We start from the raw sequence: 9,976 nt of genomic DNA, 5'->3' as shown, positions 1-9,976 counted from the left end.
TTTTCAATAGTTTAAATTTAAATTATATTTTAAGACTTAATATTAAATATCAATTAATAAAAATACTGTAGTCAAATAATTATGTTAATATTTTAAAAAGAAATATATCAAATCAAAATATGACAAGTAAATATGAGAGGAGAAAGAATAGTACTTAAGGAAAATAACATGACAAATCTGACCCTTCTGTATATAAAAAAATACAGTATCAGAACTTCATACTTTTTGGGTCTTAACTATTTGGGGACACAACGCAAGGGCTTAACTTTGCCGCCTTTGCAGCGAAGGTAGAGAGATGGGGAAGAAAGCAAAGAGCTCAAGGAAAGGGAAGAAGGCATGGAGAGCCAACATAAGTACGGAGGATATTGAAGATTTCCTTGACAATTCCACAAAGGATGCTCTTTCCGGCGGTTCACTCGCTCAAGTTCCTAGCGATTCTCTCTTTTACGTTGACAAATCCAGAGGTATTTTGGAAATAGCTAGAGTATTAAATATCAGTTGTTCAAGTACATAACGAGGTAAAGAAAAGAGTCGATTTTGATACCAGGCTGGCGTTCTAGCTGCTGATATTGTCTTTAGATGGATTGCCATGTATGCTATTTACTGTTGTACTGAACTAGTTTTGGTTGGATAACTGGATTGCTCCACTTGTGAAAAATGGCTGTTTCTTTAGCAGTATTTTTTAGGTACTCAGGGAAATAACTGGGTGCTCTCATAATTTCCTCCAGAACTTTTTTTGGTGGACTCATTCGATAATATTATGTATATTAAGTCAAGTAGACAAAATAGTTGAGTATCCCATAGAGTTATAATTGTAGATATCAATCTTGAGAGCAGATTGAGAGTTCATGTCAGTTATACACTTGCAGAAAAGTTTCAGGAACAATTGTTTGGGTGTTAGTTTTCAGTCAATGCTTCCTGTTCACATGCAATTATTGGGTGTAATATGAAGCCTGATGAATTTGGGAGATAGTAACTGATATTTTAGGACTAGAAGAGGGCAGTTTAGAATCATGTTACGAATCTGTCCATAGTGAAAGACCCATTTGGGGGGTTAGCAAATCACCTTTGGGACCCTAGCTAAAAGGAGCATGTGCACTTCATTATGAGGTATATATATACAAGAGGAAATAGTTCATTAGGGCCTACGCTATGAAGTTGTCTCTTTATTTTCTTAGGGAGCTTAGATTAATTCGGGAACGTCCCTCCTTTTTTTTCTATTCCTATAGTGTGAAAGTGAACTCTTGTATGGGATTACAGTTCTCCCTATCAATACGATTCCCCTCCATTACCTTGGTGCTTTCATTGTTCCTACTCCATGCCTCTCTACCCTTCTACCATGCTTGAAGCTCAATTCAACACCCTCTTGAATCGGTGAAGGCGTTGCAAGAATCGATGAAGGAGCTACAAGCTAACAACAAGCGTATGCTCTCTTCTATTTGCCGTGTGTGCTCACTGCAGCTAGAGGACATGCAATTGGACTCCACTTTCATTGATACCCAGAGATTTCAGATGCTACAACTATCACATCAGTGCTAGACTTATCTTATGATGATAGTAACACTAAGGTGGCTGAGATCGTGAACTCTCATTTGAACTCACAACTTCATGTTAAAGTTGTTGGGGATACAATACAAAAATCCGTGAGTCTCGACAATATGTCCAGTGCTTTTATTGTCACGACCCAACTTGAATCTACACCTTGGCATTCTCGGTTAAGCTACCGAGTTTTCTTCCTAAAGGCAAAAGACATAAGCTTGACATGGTGTTTGGTCGCAAAGTGTTCGGTTTAAATCCAGAAAGGGATATTTATGCAGCATTTCGTTGTCCTCATATAGCCACTGGTTTGCTTCAACATGCTTTTGGCTTACACAGCTGCAAGTGGGTAGTGAAGTAGTGATACTATGTTGTGAATATAAACGGCAGAAGCTGATATTCTTAATGGATTGCTATTGTTTCTGCTTATGGGTTTTTTCGATATGTCTAATGAGTTAGTTACTGTGATTTTTGTTGCCACCTTGGACCACATCTGGGATTGGGATGTCAATGCTGCCAGTTGAAAAACTTTGTTGGTTCACTAACAGAGAGACTCTGTATCCCAAATAAGTGGCTGGTTTTCCTATGCATTTTGCACATACGGACATTACAACTTCGTTGGTTAAGGAACCAAATTAGCCTTGTGACTAAAGATCCTACATTAGTTCCTTCTATCTTACTACAATTGAAGTTCAAGCTTCTGATTCTACTGCCATTGTGTTAGGCATGTCTAATGTTTACATGCTTCGTATCATTGCGGCAGCACATGTACATGGTTACATATTCTTCTTTGGCCATGAAGAACACTTTGTTTTGCCGACAATGGGGTGGGGTGGGGGGTGGGATGGGCAGCTTGCTACTCATGTTGTCCTTGACTTGAACCTTGAGGACAAGGTTCTTATTGAGGGCGGGAGTGTTGTTACAAATCTGGCCATAGTGAAAAGTTACCTTTTCAAAAAAAATAAAAAAAATAATTAAAAAAATAAACCTGGCCATAGTGAAAGAGCCATTTGGGGAGTCAGCAAATTAATCTTGGCTAAAAAGGAGGATGTCCAAGCCATCCCACTTTATACAAGAGAAAATAGTTCATTAGGGCTTATGCTATGTAGTTGTCTCTTTATTTTCTTAGTTGTTTAGATTAATTTTGGAACCTCCCTCCCTTCTTCCTTTTCTATTTATAGTGTGAAGATGAACTCTTACCTTATTGTATGCGATTACAGTACTCCCTATCAGTACGGTTCCCCTTCAGTACAAAGCACCTTAAGTACTATATCACTAGAATAATTTGCAGTTGATGTTCATCATGGGCGCATCTTCCTTGTTCCTTTACTGCTGTTCTTTCGGTTTTTGTTGGCAAATCACTTTTTAACGATTAAGTGACTAGTTTATGTCTATAATCCAGATCTTTCTGTCAAACGGAAAATTGAAAAACACCGGGAGAAAGTACTTCGATGTGATAGTATGCTACAGAGCAATACCTTTGTTGAACCTGTACCTTCTTCAACTGGGAAAAAGTCCAAGAAGAAAAGTAAAGTTCAGATAGCTAAAGATACTGCTCAACAGGGTCAAAAGGTTCTTCACTATTTCATTTTAAATATTCAATTCACCAATTGCAAGATGTTATGGCTGCTTCTTCCTTGCCACAATGGCCTTCCCTCAATAGGGAGAAAAATCTTTTCATTTGAGTGCACATCCCTAATAGATCCTCATTGTTTATTTCTTCTTAATTTTGTGTTATTAGGATTCGGCTGGTGGAGACTCTGGCATTGTTGACATTTGGGATGATAAAGGTGTCCTTATAATTAGAGCCTTTTTGTTCCTCGTCACTTTTGTAGTAAAATGACTTTTCTGATGTAGCCTTCAATCTTCATTGCATTGTTGCAGGTGAACTGGTCATCAAAACCAAAAAGGTACACTGTTTTTTCCTTCCCGTATATGAATTTTAAAATTCTTTTCTCCTCTTTATCTTTTTGGACCATTTATCAGGAACATCCTTTTCAATTTTGGTTTCCTTATACATGCAAAAACATATTTCAAATCAGCTGAAGTTTTTCCTTGTATGTTGTGATGCAATACCTGGTATAGGTTTTATTAATGTAGCCTGCCATTCTTTATGAGTACTACTATTATTGCCTTAAAATGCTTCAAAGTCCACTTAAAAATGATCAGTCTTAAGTCAATTGAATCTCTTACTTTTCAAGAAAACATCACTAAGCATCTTTGAGATGAACCTTTTCCTTGCACATGCTCTGCATGCTTATCCGCTCAAACGATAGATGAGAGTAAAAAATGAAAGAAAGGCATGAGAATGGATATAAAAGATCCTTTATCGTGGAAGGTAATGGACCTAAATAAGCAAAATGGATGTAGAGACCCATTAGAGCTGACCCTAACTATCTTTTGTGATTGATGCATAGTTGATTGATTGATTGATCAGTTAGTTTCCCGTTAGTCGACACATTTTCACCACTTCATTTGATGAATTAGATTATGCAGATACAATAATCTGTAACGGATACAAAATTTCATCAAAAAAGATACCAGGCATCCAAAAAGAAGTCAAACTTGGATTGTTTTCCATTTTGCTCATTCCTCATTTTGGCAGTTTGAAATCCTTCCTTTAGTTTTTGCATCATTGATGCTTTAGGCTGTCTAAAGATCTTGACCAAAATATGTGATGCATGTTTAGATTGGGATTTCATTTTTGGATTTGGTTTTTCTGTACTTTCCTGCTGCTGTGGAATGAAGTTTTTCATAATTTTCTATGTCAGCGGATGAGGTGGGTTGGCTGGTGACACAAGCTCGTTTGGTTGCATTACTAAGATGTTACAGAATCAAGATTAAAACAACTAAAATGAACAAAATAACCTTCATTTATCAAAACCATTTTGTAAAATTAAACAAAACACGGGGAGTAGCTTTGCCTACATTTCTAGTCATAAAGAAAGATGGAAGATCTTCCCCACCTGTATCTAGTGGTCTGTGTGGAAAGAGAGGAACCTCAGATGCTTCCAGAACAAAAGTAACAGCATCCAGAAGATGAAGATGAATTGCTTGGTTTTATTTCATTTTTGGTGTAAACAGGAGTATATGGAAGATCTAGAATCAGTAATGAATGCTTTAGGCACCTTGTAATTTTTGTTTATTTAGGATTGAAGATCTTCCTGATACTCTCCTTTTATTTGTAATTAGTAAACCTGTAACAAGTTGTGGCAGGTTTGATTTTTTGGAATATAATACAAGATTGTTACCTTCTCAAAAAATAATTAAACAAAACACGTATTTAATCCTACAATATAATTCATGCATTACAATCCTGGTATTACTCTATTCCCTAAGATACAATCCCTACATTACAGTCCTCACATAACTCGTCTCTCAACGAAACGACCCCTGGTGCATATTGTTTGTACCTCCATGTCTTCTTCTTTCTCTATCCATATCTTCACTATCGTAACTGTGTATATTTATTTATGGTCCTAAATCTTGAGTAGTTGAATTGTAAACCTTCGACTTTCATAGAACAATTTTGCATGTGTACTTTTCGGAAAGGGAAAATACAAATCTGCATTAGTATATGTAATCAGTTTTATATGCATTGCATGTGACAGAAGCCCAAGACTTCTGTTATACCTGCCGTGGAAATTGAGCCTCCAGGATGCTCATTCAATCCGCCATCTGAAAGTCATCAGGTAATTTGTGTCTGTATGTCATATTTTGTTATTACCAAGTTCCTAGTCCCTGCAATTAATAATTCACTCGGTATCTTCTCAATTCAGGATGCATTAGCTTGTGCTGTTGCAGATGAAATGCAGAAAATTTATCGAAATGAATTGGGGCCGGAGCCTATTCCATTGATTGTTCCTGGAGAAGCAGTTAATGAAGAAGATGTAAGTTTAAGCTGTTACTGTCTTGTTAGTACCTTTGACCATGGCCCTTGCTGATGCCTTATGGGATATGTTTTCTTATACTCTGTATAAGTATTCACCGAAGATTCATTTGTCTCAGATGTATTTCCTTGAAGCGGATAGTGGCAGTGACACGGAGAATGAAAAACAAGTGGAAGACGGAAACACAGATCTGGAGAAAAGGTAAGCTTCTATATTGCTTGTCTGTCTTGATAGTTTTTGCTATTGAAACATGTTCTATTCTTTGCTTGCTCAGTACTCAGGATTATTTAAAATTATAATATTACTTGAAAATCCAGCCATCAAAATTTGAACCATGTAATTTATTCACCCGTGTCTATTCATATTCGTGGAGTCCCCTTATAATAGTGAATAGGAGCTTCTTTGACAATCTTTAAGCTTTAGGCTTCAGAGAAATAAAATAGATGACAGTTTAATGTGTTAAATCTACATGATAAATTATACTGACAGTAAATTTAATTACATTTTAAATTATACTGACAGCTTTAAGTCCTACTTTTTTAACTGTAACTTTACAAGGCTAACATGAGTTGTCTTGTCCTCATTTTTACAGTGGCTCACAATTGGCTCTTTCTATTTTCAATTTCTTATCATGATTTATACTAGAAATGCAATTTCGTTTTATTTATGTGGCTTTGCATGTTTAATAGTTTTCACAAAGCTCTAAGCTATGGATGTTTATGAAGTCAAAGGCGATATATCTAACGCTATCACTGATGGTCTAAGACCTCATGCTTCCTTCGTCCTTATCTATTTGAATCCATGTTTTGCCCTATTCTGTGTGGCATTGTGTTTATTTTTTCTGCTAGTGGGAAAGCTCTTATTTCCAGCATTAGTAGTAGCTATTATTTTCTTCCAACATTTGTAGCTAATCCGGAAGTTCACATTATTTTGATTACTGAGCAGTACTGCAACTAGGAAATAATGTGTTCAGTGGGAAGTTCTATTTCCAGCATGAGTAGCTCTTATTTTCTTCCAACACTTGTAGCTAATGCAGAAGTTCACATTATTTTGATAACTGCAGTACTGCAACTAGGAAATAATATATTCAGTTTTTGTGGGGTGGAATTTGAGCTAGTGGAGAAGTTCTTGTTTCCAGCATTTGTAACTTCTATTTTTTTCAATAATTGTAGCTAACTCAGAAGTTCACATCAGTTTTATCTGGAGATCACATATATTAAAATGTCAATGATTAAATGGTACTGGAATCCTGGAATCCTGGAACTAGAAAATGATAGATCCAATTTTTGTGGGTATTTAAGAATTTGAGCATCCAATCCCAGAATCTCAAGTCAATGACTGAGTAGGGGAGGACCTTAATTAAAACTTTGGAAACCCTTTGAGCACATGATATGAGACACCAGGTATATCTCTAGACTCTGATATTGTTCCACTTGTTTAATTTGGTTAGAGGTTTCACAGGTGACAGAAGATCGGACTTTTAGGTGAAAAAATGGATTTATCAAAGCTTATGATAACATGTAAAAGAATTTGCATTCAACTCAACAGCTTAAAGCAAAGGACATAGTTTCTCAAGACTCTTTCTTCTTGGAAAAGTCTTTCCTTTTTATTTAATTTATTAGGAACCCTGTGATGAACTCTAATATGCCCAAATGGAACATCCTTTTTTTGTGGTTAAAGATGCAGAACGAGTACATTGTATATCACTAATATTTGGTTGCTTAAATATGTAAAGTTAAAATCAACTATATATGAAATCACATTTCTAATTTGAAGAGGTTTGATCCTTCCTTAATCTTGCTGAGTTAGATTGTGAGTTGAGTCACCAGTAAGCATGATAGATAATATGGACGTTGTTGCCATCCGACTTTATATCTGTTACCTTTGGTGGTGATGATCCAAATGTCCTAATGATGATCAGTTGTAGAGTCACCAGTGTTCAAGATTTTCTTTTCTGTATGTCAGTTGTGTTCTGAAAATTTGCAGTGCTCTAAGTTTAGCTTCCTTGGCAATCCATGTTGTGTTGAGTGCATAGCAAGTCGTCAGATCTTCATTTAACACTGAATGAAATTATACATCATTAATTTTAACTTTATTCAGGCCTCAAAAGTCCAAAATGGTGACACAAGTTGAGAAGAATCGACGGGCTAGACGCAAAGAACAGTTGAAAGCACAAGCTGAATCAACAAAAGCAGCACAGCTCTCCAAAGAAATTGATAGGTTTGCTATTACTTAGAATATCAGGCAAATCATATTCTAGTTAAATAGAATTTGCCTTTCTTATAGATTCTTATCTGTTTTTGTGCCTGCAGCTTACCAGATATAATTCAAGAAATAGAGAGAGAGGAAGGAGAAAAACAGAAAAGACATCTACGTCGTGTAACTGCTAAAAAAGAAAGACTAAAATGTTGTCCGCCACGCTTGGGAAAGCGCAAGTATGTGCTGTTTCATTTTGAAGTAAATAAGTTTCAATAATTAAATTGCTAACTGGGAAAAAATGGCTTTCTAGAACATCAGATTTTAAAGGGATCTTTATGGTTATAGCTCTTAAAAATGTTTCAACTTCCAGTTTGGGGTTTGAAACAATGATGATTGCATGTTCGGAGGCTCTTTTGCTTGTGGGGTTATAATTCAAGAAATGACTCTCGTTGCTGTTTTACTTGTGGGGTTTGTATATATTTCTAGAACATCAGATTCTGAGCAACGAGAGTCATTTTCTTGTCTCTTTTGCTTTATTCCTGCAATAACTGTAGATGTTGACAAAATTATTTATGGCCTGTCATTTCAGATTCCAGCCTGCTCCTGCTCAGGTCTTACTGTCTGAAGAGATTACTGGTTCCCTCCGTAAATTGAAGGTTGCTTTCCTGATTTCGAACTTCTCCAAGTTGGTTGTTATCACATTTGTTTCTATTTTCAAGGTCTTTCTCTTATGTGATTTTTCTTTCTGTTTCGAACAGGGATGCTGCACCCTAGCAAGAGATCGGTTTAAAAGCCTGGAGAAAAGGGGACTAGTTGTTCCTTCAAAAAAGAGTAGCAGGTTAGGAAAGATCCTTGTTGTTTGAAATTTAAGCCAGGGTTTCTGGTTACGGCTTTGCTTATTTGAAATTAAAGTATTTTCAGCCCACATTGCATGTCGTCTTTGAAGTGTGTGTAAACCACGTGACACTGAGACAATCGTGGATTACTCTCTTTTCTTTAAAGTTTTTTATAGTGAGCTTTGTGTGGCATCATAGTTGATCATAAAATTCGATAATATGCCTTGGGAGGAAAATTACCAAGCATTTTTACCAATTGTTTAGGAGCAAAAACTAGTTATTTGGATAGTGAGCTTTGTGCATGTTCCTGATTTCATATCCTTGCTGGTGTTGGCTAGTTGGAAATTCTGTCATTTCAATGTAAATTTAATGTTTCTGTATTTATTTTGGTAAGAAAGAATAATGATGACAATGCATCAACTTCCCTTGCTTTAGGTTTTAAGTAATGGAACTTGTTTTTTCTCTGCATGTATTGCCCACTGTCGTATGCCGTTATGTATACTTTTTCAAAACATTTCTTGCTAATTATTTCTGGGATGGGATGTCTGCAGGAAATAGAGTTAGTTCATCAGAGTTAATTGTGGAATAACATGGATAAAATGTTATCATCACTGCTTTGAGATAACTCCTGATCACTTGGATGATTCTTGGTTTATGTCAAGCCGATCAGATACTCAAGATCTTTCTCTACTAATGCAAATTTGGAATGGGAGAGCTGGCTGCTGCTCTTACTGTTTGCTAGCAATATGTAAATCTGTTCATCTCTAGTGATGGCATGGTTCATTACACCAAATATTTTATTGTCACGGTCAACATTTGCTTTGGGAGCAAAAGCTAGTAGTTTGAAGACGATTGCTGTTTTTATTGATTACTTAATGAGCAAAAAAATAATAATACTGATATATCCGGAGGCAGAAGATTGGTGTTTCATGACTTTATCATTATTAAATTTGGCAGTGTATAGATTTTATTGGGTTAAATTTATATAAATTTTTGGATTTTATTCAGTTCATTTGGGTTGATTAATTTGGACTATACAAATTAATCAGTTCATTTTAATGGCCAAGGTCAATTACACATTCAAGCCTAAACCAATGTTACGTGTCATGGTGGCTATGCATCAAAGACTAACAAGATGATATCATATTTTCAAATGATGTGGTAGTTCTAGTTAAGTTTAAGAATCAATCACAAATCGCCAAGTGTTAAATGACATCTTTTAGCTAATCATATGCAACTTTGTTCACTCCCTACAACTATGAATAGTGGATAGACATGACATTCAAGGACATTTGACAAACACTTCAACAAGCATTGGAGTAAGCGTGGTAGAAAGCTACAACATCTATTACATAATTCTTTCAAGTAGTGGTTGAAGGAGTTTTTTCGGAGATCTTTTCGAAGTAATGAAGTACTAACCAATGTTCCTGGCGATTGGAAAAACACTAGGAGATTCAAATCATTAAACAATTCAAGACGTACACTATTGAATTCCCATGAATCTCGGAGAAGTTT

The 9,976-nt window shown here is 35.9% G+C and overlaps 1 protein-coding gene across 1 annotated transcript; it reads left to right on the top strand.

Annotated features, from left to right (window-relative positions):
• Positions 1-215: 215 nt before the first annotated feature.
• Positions 216-9,441, top strand: LOC102584608 (uncharacterized protein At2g40430-like). The gene is made up of 12 exons (XM_006366519.2): positions 216-464; positions 2,939-3,108; positions 3,278-3,326; positions 3,421-3,446; positions 5,148-5,228; positions 5,316-5,426; positions 5,545-5,627; positions 7,527-7,646; positions 7,739-7,861; positions 8,215-8,281; positions 8,384-8,463; positions 9,013-9,441. The coding sequence occupies exons 1-12, from the start codon at positions 296-298 to the stop codon at positions 9,017-9,019; spliced, it is 1,086 nt and encodes a 361-aa protein (XP_006366581.1). The 5' UTR covers positions 216-295; the 3' UTR covers positions 9,020-9,441.
• The last annotated feature ends 535 nt before the right edge of the window (positions 9,442-9,976 follow it).

The sequence above is a fragment of the Solanum tuberosum genome, unplaced genomic scaffold, assembly GCF_000226075.1.
Source record: "Solanum tuberosum cultivar DM 1-3 516 R44 unplaced genomic scaffold, SolTub_3.0 scf00660, whole genome shotgun sequence".
NCBI classification, from domain to species: Eukaryota; Viridiplantae; Streptophyta; class Magnoliopsida; order Solanales; family Solanaceae; genus Solanum; species Solanum tuberosum.
This window is presented reverse-complemented; position numbering and strand designations above follow the sequence as displayed.

Excerpts from the sequence above, each read along its gene's own strand:
- LOC102584608 (XM_006366519.2), top strand. The coding sequence starts at position 296 with ATGGGGAAGAAAGCAAAGAGCTCAAGGAAAGGGAAGAAGGCATGGAGA. Across the intron at positions 5,427-5,544 it reads AAGCAGTTAATGAAGAAGAT|ATGTATTTCCTTGAAGCGGA; the intron begins GTAAGTTTAAGC and ends CATTTGTCTCAG. Across the intron at positions 7,647-7,738 it reads CTCTCCAAAGAAATTGATAG|CTTACCAGATATAATTCAAG; the intron begins GTTTGCTATTAC and ends TTGTGCCTGCAG.